This window comes from Balearica regulorum, chromosome 3 (assembly GCF_011004875.1).
Source record: "Balearica regulorum gibbericeps isolate bBalReg1 chromosome 3, bBalReg1.pri, whole genome shotgun sequence".
Taxonomy (NCBI): domain Eukaryota; kingdom Metazoa; phylum Chordata; class Aves; order Gruiformes; family Gruidae; genus Balearica; species Balearica regulorum.
Genome location: NC_046186.1, coordinates 2,570,263 through 2,591,452, shown reverse-complemented (window position 1 = coordinate 2,591,452; position 21,190 = coordinate 2,570,263). Strand labels below are relative to the sequence as shown.

Below are 21,190 nucleotides of genomic sequence, written 5' to 3'. Positions count from 1 at the left end.
ATGGTTTGAGATCCACAGGGCAGCTGCGTCCTGGGACCAAGCCAATCATTAACAGCAAGACAAAGTATTTAAAAGAGAACATGAAGCTTTTGGGAAATCTAGAAAAGGGGCTATCTTCCAGAGTTTGATGTCATTTAAAAATACTTCAAGGCCTTCCCTCAAACTGACGTTCTGTCCAAGTGCCGCCTCCTCTTCATAGTCATCCACACAGAACCCTACAGTGGGCACTCTTCAGGTCTGAGAAGGGAAATAATCCTGTAGGCCATTGCTACTGATTTTATGTATAAAGAGCTCTGGTATAATTGGGAAATGTGTTACATATAACTCAGCCAGATTAAAAAGGTGTGGATTTTGGACTAGGACAAAGTAATTAGAAATGGGGAGGAGAACACTGAGTAACTGATCAAACCTACTCTCACAGCAAGGATGTGATGGAGTCCCACTGTTAAGCTTATTTTCCTCCTCTTTTGAGAGAATAGAACTGCTGGAAAGCACATATCCTCCTAAAGCGAAGAGGATTGGGAAAGGGTTATTTCCTTCCTTCCTTGTTTTTTTAACTGTAGACTTGAGGCAAGTGCCTTTGACTCTTTTATCAGATGAGTCAGACGAGATGACTCTTTTTAACAGATGAGCAAGTCCCTTTGACTCTTTCACCATATTGGTAACAAAAAGTGTCCCAGTATCATGAAACTATTAAAATGGGGAAGGATTTAAAGAAGTGTGTAATTAGCCCTACAAGATAAGACACTTAAATCTAGACTGCGTTTATACTGGGAAATGGTGTGTGGTGCCACAGCACTGACGTCATAGCTGTTACAGTACCCATCACTCCTGACCTTTGAGGTAGTTTAAGGAGATATGCTCTAATTACAGTAATTGGTAAAATTGCAGTATAGATATGCATTGTCTTGGAAATAGTGAATTCTACTCCAGTTAGGACTTCAATTAAAACCAGAGTGTGTATACCCTCTGCTGGGTTGTGTTTTTCGCAAAACCCTGGGAAATCAGTGGCATTAATCGTGTTCTGAATGTGCTACCCACCATCAGCAAGGGTGTCAGAAACAGGTCTTTGATGGTAAGAACTCTAATTCTATGCCTTCTGGTAGGGAGAGGTAATTGACCTTTCTATATGAAAATGTAATCTTTCCATGAAATGAGGAAATAGAGCAGACTTCTATTAGAACGTGGCCGTGACATGTTGTTAAAGCATCTGAATGGCGGTCGTAACAACCTGTGGATACGTTAGGTTGTGATCTTTGATATTCATTCCCAGTTTATACTTCAGATGAAACTCCAGTTGAGATCTGCTTTGGTTGTGGTGACCTTGGAGTGCACAGTGATTCCAGGCACTTGTGGTGATTTGTTTCCTAAATTCGTCTATCCATGGCTTGTGGAGACTGTCGGCACATCCACGCGGCAGGATGTTCCAAGTTCCTTATGACTGTCTCAGCTAGAACAGACATCTTTGTCTACAGAAATGCCTAGCAGATTAAATTCTTCTGTTCTTAGTAACTCCAGTGGACATCTAAAGCACCTCCACTGATGCCCAGGGGTTTTATTACTTAATTACCTAGCTTCTCTTGTTTTAAGATAAAATCTCCTGGAGTTATGAAAGAAATTTGGTCCATTGAAACAGTATGTGATAGCAGATGATGTTCTAGCTTTTCCTGTGAAAGACTCCTAGTTTCTAGTAATTAGGACCTTTAAACTACAGGCCGTGCTTAATGATGACACCGCTTGTTCAGTCCACAGGACCTAGGTGGTCTCCACCTTTCCAATTTGTAACGTAAAAAACAACTGCAAGAGAATATAGACTAAAACAGCAGCTGCAGCCAATAGACAGGACCCCAGCTGTGAGTGAGCTGTAGGGCTGCTCTGCTTGCTTGTGTCATCTACAAATGTTACCGCTGAAACAGTATTGAATGGATTATTGATTAAAAATATTGAATACCACTAAGCCACAAAGAAATTGTAGAAGAAAACGTGGTAGAAAGAAGTCTGCTTCTTGCTCTCTCTCCGATAACAACAGTGCTTTAAAAACTAACTCCCTAGGAGATCTTAAAAACAGCTCATGCATGCTACATTAGTGCTCTACAGTGGAAGATTTTATAACTCAGTGTCACACAGTAGTAAATCAGACATCTTGGGGGAAAAGCTAAAGACCTGTAATTCTGTCAGAAAAAGTCAATATGTGTCCTTGACAGGCACTCCCTTCCATCAGACAGGTGACTTCTGGTTTTTTGGTAGTTTCAAAACAGCTACTCCTTTATGTCACGTGAGTTCACTACGAGACTAGCTCAAGTTATGTTTTTCACATGTTCAAAATCTTCAAAGTCCTGTGTTAGAATTCCTTCATTAGAATTTCTCACTTTTCTAAGGCAACTTATGTTCTTATTATTCAGAGAGACCATAGACTGGATGCCATTTTGGGTTCTTAGGAAAAAAAAATCCACATCTGTAGATTATCTGAGCCTATTCAAAAATAGTTGTCTGAACAGGTGCTACCTCGTGGCATTCTCAGATACAAGCAGGCAAATCTGTGTGTCATCCACAACACCAGATGGGGTGGAAAACCTCTCTTCTGATAACTTTTTAAACTTACTATTTGCAATTTCATCATCCATCTCTAGCAGAGAGCCTGTGCCTGACTTAAGTTTTCTGGTTTTCCCCAAGGAGTTTTAAAATGTCTTCTGATTTAATTCTAATTGACCACTGATCATTCTTCATCCAGCTACCTTCTCACTATTGTTATTTTTAAACTTCTATTCATTGCTATTAAACTTACTGCCATTAACTCCTATTTTTTACATTGATATTTTGGGCTTTGTTTCATTGCCACAAACACATCTGCTTTTAACTAGCATGGCTTTTTACTCAGTATAGTTTTTTATTTAATGTTTGTGGATTCATGGCTTTTTGGGCATCTAGTAAGATGTTCTTGTACAACTATCATTTTTTGTTAATATTTCTCACCTTGATGTTCCTGGGCAGTTATTCTGACAATTGCTTTAAACTTGGGAAAGTGATCCCTTTGACAGTTCCAAACATATGTATCATTGGCTGATGCTATATTCTGTTCTCACGGGATAAATAGAACCACATCAGGATCACTGGTACTAAGCCAGCAGCAGATTTTTAGACTAGCAATTAACTTGTCCTTATCAGTAGAATGAGGCCCAATACTACACATCGGATGCCATGCTGGGTGCTGAACTTCCCGTGGTAAAGTTTTAAGGACATTTTTTTCTTGCCATCTGTCCTGGTTCCAGCTGGGATAGAGTTAATTTTATTTCTAGTAGCTGGTATAGTGCTATGTTTTGAATTTAGGATGAGAATAATGATAACACGTTGATGGTTTTAGTTGTTGCTGGGTGGTTGTAGTGCTTACACATACGTCAAGGACTTTTCAGCTTCCCACACCCTGCCAGGTGCACAGGAAGCTGGGAGAGCAGAGCCAGGACAGCTGACCCAGACTGGCCCAAAGGGATATTCCATACCATAGAATGTCATGCTCCGTATGTAACCAGGGAAGTGAGCCAGGAGGTGGAATCGCTGCTCAGAAACACCCTGGCCATTGGGGTTTTTGTCTGCATGTGGTGAGCAATTGCATTCCTGCAATCATCATCATCATCATCTTCCTTTGTTATCCTATTAAACTGTCTTTATCTCAACCCACGAGTTTTTTTCCCATTCTCCTCCCCATCCCCTTGGCAGCCTTGGCAGCTGCGTGGAGCTTAGTTACCAGCTGGGGTTAAACCACAACACTGCCTACATGAGAAATCCAGCCTGTGCTCTCCTCAGGGTGATGTAAGAACATAGAAGATGGCTGTCTACATCTACACTGAAGTCTCTGTATTTAAGTTTCCTTTAAGTTCATCCTTTTACACAGCTTGAGCAGATACCAGAGAAATACCTCATACCATTTTCTAGCAAGGCTTGGCGGTTCACAGCTGCACTTCGCTCCGCAGGTTGTCCTTTGAGGCCCTGTGGTTCAGAATAGTCTAGCAGATAAGTCTTTCATGCATTCCCTTCTTTTTTTCTCATTCTATACTTACCAAACTAATACCAATTTTTCTTTTTCTAGCATTCCCTTTATGCGATCTATCCCACAGTTATCAGGTAGATAGACATGGCATAAGCTTTTCCGCATCATTAGTTGGTGGCCCCCAGAATCAAGTGGCTACATGTATCCTACACTATGTCACCTATGAGACCTGTGTTTTTCATTCACCAAAAAAAAGGTATTTTTCTGTAGTATTCTCAATGTTGTATTACTCTCTGTGTGAGTAAGAGCCCATTCAGTGCATGACTTTTCCCTGGCAAGCCTCTAATCTGATTTTAAAAAGTCAATAATGAGAGTACAAAGGGAAGTTGAGACTTGCTAGTTCTACTAAAGATACTAACTAATAAAGTTATCACAGCCCGTCTCTCCTGGATAGCCCCTACACGAGCAACCTTCAGTTCATACTGGCCTGAACTAGAACTGCTCTGCTGGCACTTAGATTTAAAAAAAAATGTATGTATATATATACTGTAAGGAAAAAGAGGAGTTGGGAGGTAATGTGTTTGCAGCAGAGAACATTGCTACAGTTTTATCAAGATATGATCTTTATGCTACATTTTTGTCATAGTGAAAAACAAGCTGACATTTGGGTTACCTTATGATACCAAAAATTTATACATCTTGCCTTCATGTACAGGGTTTGATTAAAAATAAGAGATGATGTTTTTGTCTTGATTAAATTTGTTATAAAAATCATGCAATAATGTGTTCAAATGAAATAGTATTGCTCTGTTGCTTGATTAAGATAAGACTAATTGTGGGCATAATTTTCATCAAATAAACTGAAAATAACGGGTGGGAGAAGGAAGAAGGGAAGAGTAATCTGTAACAGAATTAACATTGCTGAACAACAGCTTGTCTAGACTAGAATGTGGAATGGCAGAGGAACTGGGCCATCTTTGTTCTTAATAGGCATTCAGTGTTTTCAACATTTCTCTTTTCAGAACCAGATTTCTCTTATCTGGATGCCCTGGCTCCTTATCAACCTTTGGCGATGAAATGTGTTTACTGTCCCATTGACACAAGACTGAATTTTATTCAGGTGTCTAAATTACTCAAAGAAGTCCAGGTAACGAATTTCTGTTGCCTTTTCTTCTGTTCCTTCACATGCCTGAAATAAATAGGTCGATTGTGTACAACTGTTGTATTAAACAATAGCGAAATCAAGACAACACCCAGATCCTTTTTTCCATGAGAAAGCACGCAGCATTGAGCTCTCTATCATCCTGCTCCAAAATGAGTATGAAATGACTGCCGATCTCTGCACAGAGTGGCTGGAAGATCCTTAAAAGCTTAAACCGCAGAGCAAATGGTGTGTACAGTCCTTCTTGTGTCTAGGAAGAAAGCCAGAGTGTTCATGTAGTCTCTGCTTTCCCCCTTTGACTCTTTTTGGCTTTAGTGGCCTCTCCTTGTCCATCCAATTTGTTTCTACTGAAATTTGCTTTCTGACTCATGACATAATTATAATAAAACCAATTTTTTTCCTGGCTGAGCTTTTCCCTTTGATCCATCTTCAGTGTGTTGAACACAAAAATACGTATTCTTCCAAACCGCTTAACGATGTCTGGATCATTTTGTCTCATTGTCTGTGATCTGGCTTGTCACCACACAACTGATAGCAATTGCCATTGCCTGTTTTTCTGACAAGCTGCTTCTTCCATCTTACTACTGAAGTATAACACTGTTTCCAAAACAGTTTGCAGAAAAGCTGTCTTGTCCTTTGGCTTCCTTAAATCCTGCAGTGATCCTTGTGGCAACCAGCCTGTTTATGCTTTGTTAATATATTGCTGACAGGTCATGAAAACTCAGAGTTGCTTATTGTGCTAATGTTTTTGCAGCCTTGCATATTGATACATCTGCCTCACTCCATACCGTTTTGTGATGGTGTCCACCGCTACCGTCATTTGCTTCCAATTTAGATGACAAGGATTTGGAAGAATATCCTTCTTTGGTCTCTCCTTATGGCAGCTAACACGACTGCTGATATTGAAGTGGTGATTAAAGACACAAATTTAGGCCTTGTTACTCTGGACAATGTTGTATACAAACCAAAGGCTGCCTGCTCCTTGAGCAGTTTGTTCCAATACTGACTGGATCTTCTGGATTGCATCTTTTGGATGTTGTTTTTATACAAATAAATTAGCTTACTAACGACAATCTGCAAACCTCCTTACGGCAATGATTACTGTTGTGGGGCAGTGCACAGAATAAACCAGTCATTTCTGTAAGTCACCACACTTTTCTTTTTCCAGCCTCTCCATGTAGTTTGCCCGGAGCAGTACACTCAGCCACCTCCCACCCAGTCTCATCGCACAGATCTGATGATAGACTGCCAGCCTCCACCAATGTCCTACCGCAGAGCGGAGGTGCTGACTCTTCCATACAAGCGGCGCTATGAGAAGATCGAAATCATGCCAGAAGTGAGTACCAAACGTGGGGGAAAAGATGCTCATACAGCTAAATTCAGGCTACTGCTTCAGTAGCCCTTTTGATTGAAGATATCTTGTGGCTGTGATTTACTATTGACTATGATCATGTAAAGCACTTTCTGTCAAGCGGAGGGCTAAGAAGGAAGGATTTCTGAGAGAGAATTTCTCTGTGTAAACTAATGGGAATTGAAAAAAATGTGGGCAAGCAAAAAATACCTTCAGGTTAGTTGTCCTTTGCAAGGATATATCACATCTCAAAATACAGCACAAAGGGCAATCTCAGCTAGCCACCTGTGAGGCAAGCCAGTCACCACCAGTTTGAATATGAGTAAGTAGAGGCACTGCAGTTTGAATAATGGTGCAGGGCCATGGAAGGATCCAGAGAATCTGGGGGTTAGTAGCCAGGAGTTGTCTTTCTCCTTCTCCAGCTGCACCTGCCATGAGAAATACCCTTTCCCTTGAGGAGCAGTATTCAGTCATAAAGTCCAACAGGTTAATGGGTTGCTTGTAGCCATCTATAATGTGGGCTACTTATGCCTGCAACACCTATTAATAATTTATTAACCCTGTAAATCAAAGATAAATGTTCCCATAATACAATTCTAACAGCTATGATCTTAAAATATTTTTTTGACAATCCAATCAGTACAAATGTGTCCTTGGATCAAAGGTGACAGTGGCTTTTTACAAGCAGGTGTTACTGCCCTTTGGAAACTATTGAATATGTGAGTCTACGTTTAATCAGAAGGTAGAGGGAGGAAGTACCCTTAGTTAAGCCCAACATGAAGTACAGAACTGGTACCCACGTAACAAAATCCCTCAGCCAGTCTGCAACACCCATTTCTACCATTTCATGTGTGTTTGCTTTGTGTATCAGTTCTGTTAGGAGCCTGCCCAGCCCACTGGTTAGAGGACTGCCAGAGACAAGGGGAGATTTTTTAATTAGAAAATGTACTTGGATGCAACTCCATCATGGCATGTATATTTAATTGTTTGGGAAATTTGCATATTTATTGAATCCCGTAAAACCTAAGACTAGTAAAATGTGGCTTCCATTCACCAGCATGACCTAAACAAATCTCACATTCTGAGTGCAGAGAGCCAGCACACAGCTTACCTGTTATTTAGATTCCACTGAAGCTTTGGGTTTTCCCCTAAACCGTGAGGGTGTAAGTGAGCCTTGGCATGTGAGCCTGTCCCTTGTGCCAGCGCTGTGAAGAGGGTGGATACAGCTTTCCCTGCAAACAGAATGCAAGTTAGCACAGCTGCTACAGATGAATATTCACCAACTCTCGTATCATACATTTTGAAGTTCCTGTCAAGGGGGAGGGCTGCCTAGAAGATAGCTAGGAGTCCATGGGAGTCGCAAGTTCAGCTTCTTGCTCTGTTGGGGTCTTCCTGTATGATCAGCACAAGTTTAAAACTCAAAATGCAGTTCACACTGGAAAAGAATAGCAAAAGGACACTGAGGACTACAGAGTTCCCTGGCAGAGCTTGTTAGTGCCATGCTCGTGGGGCTGCATCTGAAAACCAGTCAGTATTTCTCTTGTTAGCGTGGCAACTTGCAGCAAGAGCCCTTTCACTTGAGGCTCAGGAAACCATGTGGATTCAACCTCAGAGGCTGTCACCAATGTGAAAATGCTCTCCATTTCTCAAACCCAGACCTCCAGTGGTTTTTAGGTGCTGTCTGTCACCAAAATGAATGGATTATTCCTATACCTCTAGGTAAAACCGGAGCATAGAAATAAGATCATTTCCCAAAACTGCTGGGATGTTGGGGGGAGGATGCACTGTAGACACTGTGGTATTTGCCAGCTTGCGAATGGGTATCAAAGAAGCACGTAGAAAATGAGAGCTGGTTTCTATTGCATTCACTTTAACTTGGAGAGTTTGAGCAGAAAGCTGCACAGACAGGAATATTGACAGAAATGGCCCTTTTTTTTCCCCTCTAGCAAATAACATCAAGTTATATTCACACAGGAGTCCTAATTTAAAAGCTATCTGTGCTCAGGGAGTAGAAACATCTCATCTGATTTTCCACGTCCAGGTATTCTCCCTGGTTCAAAGCTGTGGGTACTAACTCATTGTAACAAACTACTTGACTCTCCTTAAGAGTCTTCAGATGATAAAAAAATTAAGTAGACCAGATCATCTTTGAGACTCCTGGGAAAGCTTTGTCCTTCCCCCTAGGTGTCAGGTAGGTAGAGTTTGCTTGCCTTGGGGTTCTTTGAGAGTTAGACCCATTAGTGGTCATGTGCTTGCCTCTGAGAGCAAGGCTGTGATTCAGAGCTGTTAATAGAATGTGATTCCCCAGCACCGAGATATGCAAAGCATCCTCAAAACGAGATTTTGTTCATTATTTTTAAAGGAGCTTGCTAGAGAAATAGCAATGCCAAATCTGTAGTGATCACAGACTGTCTCCCCAGGACAATCTCTGTTTCAGCATGTTTTCATCACACCACCATGTGCAGCTGGTTTTTGGTTCCAGCTTGACCTGCAAAGTAGAGATAAGGCATAGGAGGGATGGTGCGTTGTCTCCCACCCTCTCTGACTTCGGTCTTTGAGTCTTAGCAGCATAGGTGATAACTGCTGAGAAGTGTAACTGTCTCATCTCTCCTGCTCTGTCTAACCAGCCACAACAGTTAATCCCAAAGGGTCATTGTTTGGTTTCAAATAAATGGGAGAAGGGGGAAAAGACTGTCTGTTTCTGGGGCCTGTATTTCCTTTGATGCTAACCCCCTAATTAAGCACCTTACCTCCCTAACAGTTTTTATATGGTGCCATCTGCACAGCTTGCCTCATTCCCCCTTCCAGCAGAAGAGCCCTGTCTGTCTGTCTGTCAGTCTGTCCCATTATGCAGAAGGGTCATTAGGATGTTGGTTTTGAGAGAACCTGTTGGGTTCAGGCAGGGTTTACATAGTGGTGGTAAAAAATGGCAGGAACTTCCCCTTCTGCTGGATAGGTTCTGCAGGACAGGATTGCAGATATGATAGATGAGGCTCCCTGTCCCCTTTTCAGTAGTTTCATCCAGGAAGACTCTTTAATGGTGCCCGAATATATAGGAATTTCTATACTGTGAGGAGAGGGCATTTATTTCAGATGACTACCACCAGCTCTGGGGTTCTGTGAAGGCTCAAGTGGCAGTCAGAAGGGGTATGTTAGAGCTCCTAGCAGACCTTGCGAAGGCTTGTTATTTGTCAAAACCATGTTAGCAAAAAATGGAATTATGAAATCCACCCTGGGAAAAAAAAGTAATTGCTAGATCTGCTCCAGGGTTAGGACGTTTGTCTGAAGCACAGCTGAAAGTCTCATAAAAGAACGTCTGCTTCAATGAAGTCCTGATTAGGGCCCTCTCCTAACATCCACAGCCCTTTCTCAGAAATGGACATGTGCTCAAACTTGTGTCTGGGTTCTTAAAGCTTTTGAAAATTAAACAGTTGGTTCAGCGTGCTTTCAGTCAATACAGCCTGATGGTATGGTAGTGTGAAATTTCCTTTCCAAAACCATTTCAGCGGTTCAGATTCTGGCCTGTCAGACTGATGTAAATTCATTATACTGCTGGAGCTTGTCTACATTTCAATCACTTCACCGAAGAGCAAAGTCAGGTCAAGCAGGACTGTTGTATGTTAATGAGATTTGCACTCAGAGCAGCCTTTGTTTAGAGAGAGGTTTTAACAGTCCCAAGGCACCAGGCTGAAATGGCTCTCAGAGGTATTGTGGAAACCTTTACTCTTTAACTAATTTGTTCTTCTCAGCATCTGCCTTTCACTTTAAAAAATAATAATAAAAAAAAGACTGCTTCCTGGAAATTGGTTAGGCATTGTCTGTTCGCAGGAGAATGATGGGAGAATGGAAAACACCTTCTGGAGCAAACAGATAAATTAAACAGTAGTGTTTGAGCAAATAATGTGCCTCCAGTTTAATTACAGCTGGACAATGGCGCGGATCACTTGATTTCAGCAGCAGACTGGCTTCAGTGAGGGCTCTGTGTTTTTAAAATACTCTATTTGTAAGTTCTTCAGGACACAGACCACTATAGGAGAGTGTGAATGTGCAATGCACAGCCCAATATGGATTGAAATTATAAGGAAGTATTGCAGAGAAAATTAGGAAAACAGCCACTTGGCAGCCCATTATAATTATGTAGTGTTCACTCCACCCTCCTCTTTTCCTGTCTTGACTTCTCTTTCCACAGAGGATCTTGCCAATTCCTTTTTGAGAGAAAGCAAGCCAAAACATGGCTTTCATCTTACCTCTCCAACTTCCTTCCATGTTTCAGGGACAAAAGGGTTTTAATTTCTGTCTGTCTTCTAACCCTCAACTTATTTTGGTGACCCCACATTATCCAGTCTTCTGACCCCTCTATTCCTTTTCCCCTGACTATTCCCCCCTGTATAAAGATGCTGTAGCCTCACTTACATAAAGAAAAGGAATTACAACCATCCTACTTGCTTCTGTTACCGTCGTTCGTCCCTTCAGCTCCAAGCTCACTGAACCCACTGTCTGTAAATCTGGAGTTCTTCCCTCATTCTAGTACAGGCGCTCTCTGAGTTTGACTTCACCTTTTGAAATTCCACCAAAACTGCTCTTGTCCCAGCTTTTACCAACCTTTTCTTAGACAAAGCCAGAACCACTGTAGTCTGCCAGATTTACATCATTAGTGTTCCAGATTTACATCATTAGTGTTCAATGCAATCGGCCGTTCTCCCACCTCTCTCCTGGCCGTTCAACTTCCCATTGCTTCTGCAGAGAATTTTCCTCCCTCCTCCCCTCTTTTGTGGGCTTTGAATGTGTTATCCCTCATCTCCTTAGATTTTTTTCTTTCTTTTTTTTTTCCCCTGCACCTTTTCTCTGATTGGGCTCGCTTTTCTGCTCTCAGCCTGCCTTTGCCTCCCCACATTAGTATCTAGATTTATTTCTTTTCATTTTTGATGGCTGGCTGGAAGATGATTCTCTTCTAGCCAGGCACTCACCTTTTCCCAGTCAGCTTCAACAACATCACATTCTGACTTGACATTCTGACCCATAAACTGGTTACTATATTTTGAATATTTTGATTGATGGCCTTTTCATGTCTTTCAAATGACTCATCTTTTGCATCTGTGAGCTGCTTGCCTTTACCTTGAAGATATTTCATGTCCTTGCTTCCCCTTTCTGTCATTTTTCGTTCAAGTTTGAGGCCGATTTCAGCTTCTGCTGGTTCTGGCTTCCACTGTCCTCTTGTAAGTTCCTCGAACAACTGTTTCCTGCCTGCTCCCAGGCTGTGCAGTGTACTGGGGAAGAGTTTCATTAAACAGCCATAAATCTACTTCATTACACTTTTTAAATACCTCCTTAAAACTGTCTTTTGGCACAGGATTGGCAAAAAGCCAGTGGTTAGCGTTTGTGCTAAGGCTACTGTTTATAATCCCACCCAGGATTATTTCCTGTTTGTTGGTCAGTACATCTCTTTCTAGTTTGATTTTCAGGCTTTGGGGCCAAGGTTCATCATGTTGATCTGGAGTCCTGGTCCATTAGTTGAACATGGAACACATGCATGGAAAAGAAGGGGTTTGTTTCATTGCTCAGAGCTGCAGGACTAACCCTTCAGCCTGTTTATTTCTCCACTAGATGTTGGCTCTATGGAAGAGTAAAGCTGAGATGCAAGCATTTGCAAGTAATAAAATAACTTTGTATGTCATCATACATCACCATTTACGTCATCATTCTTCATCCACCGAAGTTAATGAGACTTTAAAATCTGCTCCAGAGAGAATTGTAGCAGACCCACAGAGACTGAAAGATCCATTAAGTAAGTTTAGTTTAGCAACTTAATCATCCCACTTGAAACACTTGTATTCTGTAAAATCTGAGGCTGAAACCCCAATAAGACATGACTCAGATCACCCACTAGTGATTATATAGATGCCCTTATTTCGAAGATGTTTGTTCTTCTCTGTTGGAAATGCTCTTGTTCCTTTAAGTCTCATTAGAAAGATTCCCCTATTTCCATTCTACTGCACAATGACCTGCAGCGTGCTTGTGCCTTGTTTAATGTGCTTGCTGGTCATGAATGGTTACTCCACAGGCATACTTCAATCTTTAGACCTTTCCCCTTGGGTGCATGTGTTTGACCACAGATCTTTTTGTTTCCTCTGCAGGATCTGATCCTTGCAGACTTCCTGCACTCAGACTCTGCCTGATTTAACAGATGGTATCAAGCCAAGGCTGAATCTGTTTGAGACTTCTGTCCACACTATAATCTCTTGTGCACTTCTGTGTCTGGTTTCAAGCGACTCAACTAGAGCTCCTGGTAATTAGCAAAGGGATAAGAAGAGGCAGGGAGGTATGAGGTGAGGTAAATTGTCTCCCTTTCCTAACATTGCCTTCCAAATATAAGTGTCAGGATGAAGACCATGTTTTTTCTTCTGTTTTCAAAACTGACTGTACAGATCATCCCTGCTTGAGAAAGGGCTATTGCATGGCTTTTAAACATGTGGCATATTTGGGTGTTTTTTCCTATTAAAGGTACACTGGAAAGATCCTTTTCTACATCCAGAGACTGGATTTGATGTGGGTGAGGAGCAAGGTGAGTGGAGCGATGGAGGATGAGGCAGGTTGTTCTCCATTCAGTTTTGCTGAGGACTATTTATTGTAAAAACCTCCGTGAAACTGTGATCACTAGGGCCTGGTAGACTCCCTCTGGAGGCAGGCAGATCTGAAAATCTTTGGGCTTCTCTAATAATTGGGAGAGGATATTTTTCGGTTGCATACAATTGCATCCTTTTTAGGGGCTAGGATCTGGGTGGGAATCTCTCCATACCTGGCAAGCTCCAAGGCTGTAAGCAATCATATCCACCTAGAAATGGAAGTGCCCCCATGGGTTACATGGCCAGAACCCAGCTGCAGTTAGTAATAGTGTTTATAATGAGTCTCAAAAAGTCTAAGGCACGAGCTTCAAATTGTGAAGACTTTTGCCCCTGCTGTTCCCACTAGAACGCTGTTCAAACCCCCACTGCCTCTGATGGCTAGAAACATTCTAATTTCCAGCCTACACGTATTCATGGCTGGTCTGCATATATTTATTCTTAACATCATGTTTTAGCATAAATAGGTTTTCCCTTTTGTTAGTGTTTTCCCTGTGGTGTTTATGTAGAATAATGAAATTCTCCTTTTGGCTTTCTTTCTGCCAGGCTAAACAAGCCAAGGTATTTAGTTTCCTCTTACAAGACAGCTTCTCCTGCCCTAATCTACCCTTCAGTATCTCTTACTTGAACTTAAATTACCCACAATTTACAAGTAGTTTAGGTAAGATCTTGCTGGGCCCAATAAAATAGCAATAGCTCATCTCTGGTAGAATTACCTGGTATTTTCTGGAGCTGCATTTAGCTTTTTCATGGCCGTGTCACGTTTGTGACTCTCAGTTCTCATGGGGTGGACTAATAAACCTGGACCCTTCACCTCTGTCATTTCCAGCAGCTGCCAGCTCACAGCAGAAATTTTCAGTATTAGCCCAGTCCCTGGCCTTGCATTTCACGCTATTGAATTTCATCTTGTTTTTCTCACTCCAGTTCTTGAGGTCATCTCGTTCTTCCTCTATGACAGCCTGATCTTTCTTTGTATTACGGATGCCTCTACAAACTTCAGTGGGGCCTTCTGAACACACTCTTCATTCTGTACTGAGGTCATTAATAAAAATTGAATGGGAGTAGGCTTAAGACAGACCCTTCAGGAATTGCAGCAACAGCCCAGTAGTTATTTGGGCATATCTTCACTTTAATCAGCATTTTCCCCACCTCAGGACTGGTGTAGAAATCCACAGTTTGTAGTTTCACATGTGGTACCTTGCTAGTGCTTCATGAAGCATGGACTGTGGCTGCCCCAATTCCCTCGGCGGTTGTCTTATCAGAGAAAGCTGTTGTGTTTGTCGCATATGACCACTTCTGATGACTTTTTTAAAATTTTCCTTCCATTGACTATATTATAGTAAATATTATATATTTAGTGTGTGTGTGTGTATATATATACACTAAAATTGTGGTCCTTTCCTGATTGTATTCGCTGATCATTCAGCCTCCATTTATTATTTTTTTTACAATAGGAGTTTGAGATCCCATCCTCAGTCATTGTTCAGTTCTTCGTGGCCGACAAGAGGATTTTTGGCTGGTGATTGCATATGACCTTAAGTCTAGGGAGAGTTGTCCCTGATGAAGGCCTTAGTAGAGACTTCAGAGTAACCTAACCTGTGCACATTTTTCTTCTTTATAAACAGCTATACTTTGGCCAACAACGGCTGTGGTGGGTTGACCCTGGCTGAGGGCCAGGTGCCCACCAGAGCCGCTCTATCACTCCCCTCTTTCATTAGACAGGGGAGAAAAGGTACAATGAAAAAAAAAACTTACGGGTCGAGATAAGGACAGGGAGAGCTCACTCACTAATTATCATCACGAGCAAAACAGACTGAACTTAGAGAGGGAATTCATCTTATTTATTACTAAGCAAAACAGAGTAGAGGAATGAGAAATAAAACTAAATCTTAAAAACACCTCCCCCCACCCCTCCCATCTTCCCGGGCTCAACTTCACTCCCGGCTTCAACCTCCGCCCCCCCCAGCGGCACAGGGGGACGGGGAGTGGGGGTTACGGTCAGTTCCTCACACGGTGTTTCTGCCGCTTCTTCATCCTCAGGGGGAGGACTCCTCTCATCATTCCCCTGCTCTAGCATGGAGTCCCTCTCACGGGAGACAGTCCTTCACGGCCTTCTCCAACGTGAGTCTCCTCCACGGGGTGCAGACCTTCAGGAGCAAACTGCTCCAGCGTGGGTCCCCCACGGGGTCACAAGTCCTGCCAGCAAACCTGCTCTGGCGTGGGCTCCTCTCTCCATGGATCCACAGGTCCTGCCAGGAGCTTGCTCCAGCGCGGGCTTCCCACGGGGTCACAGCCTCCTTCAGGTGTCTCCACCTGCTCCGGCGTGGGGTCCTCCACGGGCTGCAGGTGGAATCTCTACACCCCCCTCATCCTCCCTCCATGGGCTGCAGGGGAACAGCCTGCTTCACCATGGTCTTCACCACGGGCTGCAGGGGGATCTTGCTCCGGCGCCTGGAGCACCTCCTGCCCCTCCTTCTTCACTGACCTTGGTGTCTGCAGATGTTCTTACATCTTCTCCCTCCTCTCTCTGGCTGCAAAAGCGCTCTCTAACTGTTTTTCTCTTTCTTAAATATGTTATCACAGAGGCGCTGATTGGCTTGGCCTTGGCCAGCGGCGGGTCCGTCTTGGAGCCGGCTGGCATTGGCTCTGTCAGACACAGGGGAAGCTTCTGGCAGCTTCTCACAGAAGCCACCCCTGTAGCCCCCCCGCTACCAAAACCTTGCCACACAAAACCAACACAACGGCATTAGGGCTAACGTAGTATGTGTCAGATCTTATTTTCTTGTGGAAAATGCAATCCTACACAAAAGATTCAACTGCAGTTTACGGTAAAAATGTCTTTACTCTGTAAGAGCATAGGTGGACAGCTCTGATCACAGGAGCAGAACTTCCCAAGCTGACTCTTCTCTCCCTCAACTGTTACAAGGTTCATGACAACACTTGCAGTTTCAGACTGCTGAGAGTCAATGACTTTTGTTTTTTGGTTGGTCTCTGTTTTAAACTTTCCTTAACAGGAGGGGGTTTAAAAAAATGAAATACCCAGTACATATACACACACAAGTTTGTCTTAAGGCAGTCCAAGTGCTCATCCGTAGGTGGGGGACTAATTAATGTGATGTTAGTGCTCAGTGCCATGCGTCTCTGCTTTCGTGACTTTCCTGGTGCCAGCATGTGGCATTGGTCTTGTGATAATGACTGGAAGGAAGAAACGTTTATTCTTGCATAGTGGGGGGCTTTTCAGTCTTGCAGACAAAGGCATAACAAGATCCAGCAACTGAAAGTTGGACAAATTCAACCTTGAAATAAGACACGGTTTCCTAGCTGCAAGGAAAATTAAAGTTTGGAACAGCTTCTGATAGGAAATGGTGGAGTTGCCATTGCTTGGAGTATAGACAAGATTTGCTATCTCTCTGAAAAGGGTTTCTTTAATCCAGCATTTTGGAAGAGTTCTGTGATTTGTGTGTGCAGGAGGTCAGTCGAAAGGAGTGTAACAGTGCTGTCTGGTGTTGGTGGGTGAATTACTGGATGTGATTAAATGACCTTTTTGGTTTGGGTCAGTGAACTTCTATAATAAAAGGATTGGCCACAACATGGAGAAGGCTGTGAGATGAAGCAGTATCTTAGAGAAAATAAAAATGAACGTCCGTCTTGCTGTCTTTTTGACTGTTAAAAATTAAAGTGTTGCTAATTACCAACACTGTTGTTAAAGCCTGCATAAATGTTAGTATCAAAGTAGTTCTGTCACGGAAGAGGACTTTGATTCTAAGCAGCTCTCTGTTTTTAAAGGATCTTTCTTTGTATAGTGTTTGTCATTTTGCCATGTATTCTTCATTAGAGCCCATTTTGTATTGATCCTCCTCTGGAAGGTGGTGGGAATGGAAAGTGCCTTCGACCACTGCAAAGTGCACTATAACACACTGCTGCAAGCATTACTATTTTTAGGTCCCAGGGGAAATCTGAAGCAATGATTATGATTATATTTTCATCCTCTTAGCCTTCAACAACAAACTGTAAAGGCTGAGAAAGGCTTCCAGAAAGAGACCAATCTGAATTGCTCCATGAAATTTTGATTTCTAAGATTCACCAACTCTGAATATGTGCAAAAATTAGGGGATTTGAATGCAGCCTTAAAATGTCTGGGTTTCCAACACAATCGTCTATCCAACTGTTTTATTTCAAGGAGGTGCTCTCAAAACGTTCCTGCAACTTTGATCGTGGTAGGTAAGATATTTTTTTTCAGAGGTTATTAGAAGTAGCTGAACTCTGCTGCCATTGAAACCAACAGAAAAGCCTTCTCAGTGCTTTGATGGCAAAAGGATTCAGCCAGTAGTGAGTGTTTTTTAAAGTCAAGGTCAGTTGCTTCTGTATTCACAAGGATTAGAGCTTTGCGGTAATAGCGCGATCACCTACATAATCATAATTTACAGCAGACCAGAGTAGTTGGCAGTAAAATGTTGGTACCTGACATTTCTTGAGAAATGGCAGGGTTCCATTGTTCTGCTCCATCCCTCTCCTGGTTTGGCTCCTGTTGAAAATTCATTAGATGGCCTTTAGTAAGGAATTTAATCTTCCTTTGCCTCAGATGCACTATCTCCAAAATGGAAATGCACCATGCTTTTCTAAAATCCATTCTGCTGCTCTCCCTGCTTTTCATCTGTGGGAGCATCTCTAAAGAGAGCTGGTGTTGCCTTGCTGGCGGGGCAATGATGATAGCTGGTTCTCCAGAGTTCTGCTCCATGAAAGCGCTCCAGTAGGTGCCTGAAGTTTCGAAAGAGCTCCTTGACCTGGAGGTTAAGCTCTTCCCAATATCTGGCTCCAACTGGAGGTGCCACATGTTTGAAGATGAAAGGGAATGGAGTTCAGATGAAGATCATCTTGTAGAGGCTCCTTCTATATGAGATGGGGCGATGGTCTGGGTAGGTTAATGATGTAACTGTTGGGAAAAACAGTCGAGTAGATTCTGTCCCTTTAGGTGTTACTTGTCTTCACAACTGAGAAGTCCTTCCATCCAGTAGTATAACGCATGAACAATCTTACCCGCTTTTGTTTTGTGAGGCACCTGCAGGGTTTCCTCACAGAGGCAGAGCACACTTCATGGATCCCTACCTTCAGGCCCACAGTGAATGACAGGAGCGTGCCTGGCTGGGAGTGATACTTGGGAACTGCTCGGGCTGCTGGCCCATGCAGTGTGAAGGTATCTGTTTATCTAGGACTAGATCCTGGCTGCAGTCCTGGATGGGACTCCAGGGCACCCAGTGTCCAGTGTATTGTCATCTAGAACTCCCTTGGAAAATAAGGGAATAATTTTCTGTGTTTATAAGCACCCTTTTCTGCAGAATTCCTTTGGAAACATGCCTGGAAGAGGTACTTCCCAGCTGGCCAACTTCCACAGTCTCAGCAGGTGCAGTGCTGCCCACCCCACATTCACTGCCAACGCCCTCAATGCTGAGGGTCTTTGGAGGTTGCCATTGAATTTGAAGTTGGAGCCAAAACTAAATCTTATTTCTTTCAGAGAATAATTATATAAAAGGCAGCGGAAGGGTTTCTATGTAGTGTTGTAAGGAAAAATTTCAAACCAGGCAAGAGAGCCTTTGGGTTTTTAAGCACAAACCCTTTTCTCCCAGCTATTCTGCAGCCAGAATGCCGCAGCATAAGGAACTGAAAGGAAACTGGCTTTGATTTTCCATTGTCCATCGACATAACAAACGTAATAAATAATGGCGAATTAGATTAGTTTTACTAATCAAAATTATTAATGAAGTAGTTGATGTCTTTTTAAACAAGGGTTGTCTTTAATTGTTAATGGTTTTTGAGACTTGCCTTGGTTACTGAAAACCTCGCACTGCTCTGATAACAACGGTGTGAGAGTCGGTAGCTTTAAGAGCTTGAAGGAAGGCTAAGCAGGTAAGAGGAGCGCTCTGTCGTTGTATCAGTGGGTTTGTGTTTACAGTTCATTAGTCCATGTTTAAAAATACCATGCTGCCAATTTAAATCACAGCTGGATTCATACAAATTTTGAGATTATCACTTGCTGAACAAAATCCTTCTTTTGCTTTAGCTTGCAGATTCGCTTGTGCCCTTGGAGATTAAGCCTGGTATTTCCTTAGCAACAGTTTCTGCCGTGTTGCATACTAAAGACAACAAGCACGTGCTGCAGGTACAGTATAATGGGAAAGGGAGAAAAATATCCTTACACCAGGTTTCCTGCCATCTGGGACCCCAGCTGTTCTCATGAGGCAACCCCGCCAACAGCTCTTTCCCCAGCGGAGCAGAGTCCTTGTCAGATGCTTTGTCCTGGCATGTGCGAGTGTGGAATTACACTTAGAGTAGAGAGTGGGATGCAAATAAATCTCTCTACCCTTTTTTCGTTGGCCATGTGCCTGGCTAAGATAAAAGGGGCAGTGAGATTATTCCTGAAGAGAGGCTACAAATCATACCGCTGTCTCTTCCATAACCCGTACACCCGGATCAGCATCAGCCAGCCTCTCATGGACTTAGAATGGAGGGTCAGAGAGCAGACGTGACCTAAAAAATGAAACATGTGAAGGGACTGTCTTCCTTCGGTTGTCCTGTTCCCAAAGACGTAGCTTGTGCATTCTTGTACAAAGTAGGAGTGTACGCTCTTTTCCTACCACCTCCCTTAGGCTGACACTGCAATTCCCGGCATCAGTTCTCTGCAGAGGCAGATGGTGTCTGAGGGACCCGCTCAGCAGCGAGCGTCCCAGTCACCTGTCTCATTTGATGTGTGAGGTGCTGGGAACTCTGTGAGGCCACACTGCACGATGCTGCCTCTCCCACTTGGTGGTAGAGCTGGGCTGGGCCCACTACACTTGGTATGGTGATGTCTTTAATGCAGGGACATAAAGATCGGTTAAGGATTTGTATCAGTGTGCAGCAGACAGACTGTCTTACTTTGTCCAAGTCAGTTCCCTAGAAACACTAGGCAACACAGAACAAATGGAAATATTAAAATGCAATTGGTCTGAGGCTGCTTTCTCCTTTGTTTGCTTCATTTACTCCTTTCTCTACTCTGATTCCTGATGCCAAATAAAGTTAGACCGAGGCTTAAAATACCAGAGCCCTCACATATGGATGGAGGTAAGCCAGCACGGTGATATCTGTCAGTATTGGCTGAGCCTGGGACCCACCACGTCAGTGATTCATGCAGAAATAACACGATACAAGCACGTAGGCCCACCAACTTCAGGGAGAATGATGGGGTTTGTAAAGTGACTCAAGTGCATCACTGCTTGTGGAACTGGAGCCTGAGCAGGCGGCATTTCTCTCCCAAGGATGAAAAGCACCCTTCCCTGGCTGTTGAAAGAAACACAGGGACATCACAGCAGCAGGTTCAGACACGATGCTACGTGACGGGAAAGACACAAAGTTGAGCGGAGCCCAGTCCGTCCCCTGGAGTGTGCAGGGTGCTACAAGGCGCTGGGGTTGCTTCAGGCAAATTCCCTTTGTGTTGTGCAGACGCATCCCTGGCGAACGGTCTTGCCAAAATTTTGGTGAAATTTTCCCAACCACCTTTTTGCCAGGGACTTTCCTAGTTCACTGGGAAGGACTGGTGCTGACACTTCCTCGACCTAACTAACTTGGCACAGGACACACAGGCTTATTTTACACAACACTTTCCTCACCGTTCGTTTTAAAGGAATCTGGTTTTTATCTCCACGAAACAGTCTTTCAGAAGTGGTCGGTTAACTCCATGCCTTGCCTTGCTCAGGGCAAGGTTAGGTACCGCTGCAGGTTCTAACCCTACCTCCCCCTCCCTGCTGGCAGGAGGGTCTCGGTGATGAGTTAAGGCAGACAGCTTTCTGAAGCAGCACAAAATTATACCCAGATCACACTCCAGTGATTTTTCAGGCACTGCAGCATCTCTCTCGCTTCCTTGTCTGTATTCAAGTTCTTCCTAAAGACTCACTTTTCTGAGGCCAGTGAAAAATAAATTACCCATTTTTCTCATTTCCTGAGTAGTTACTTGCTCTGAATTTGCCTGTTTCCCAACCTGTTGCATCTTTTAGAGTGTCATTTTTCAAGGCATTGGCTTCTTTAAGGCATGATTCCTA

General features: G+C 43.1%; 1 protein-coding gene across 2 annotated transcripts in view; it reads left to right on the top strand.

Annotated features, from left to right (window-relative positions):
• INTS9 (integrator complex subunit 9) overlaps positions 1-21,190 on the top strand; it is a 71,897-nt gene that overhangs the window by 47,991 nt on the left and 2,716 nt on the right. For both annotated transcript variants that reach the window (XM_075750347.1, XM_075750348.1), the window contains 3 exons: positions 5,008-5,132; positions 6,316-6,483; positions 19,177-19,275. In XM_075750347.1, the coding sequence (XP_075606462.1) occupies positions 5,008-5,132; positions 6,316-6,483; positions 19,177-19,275 (392 nt within the window). The remainder of the gene's footprint in view (positions 1-5,007; positions 5,133-6,315; positions 6,484-19,176; positions 19,276-21,190) is intronic.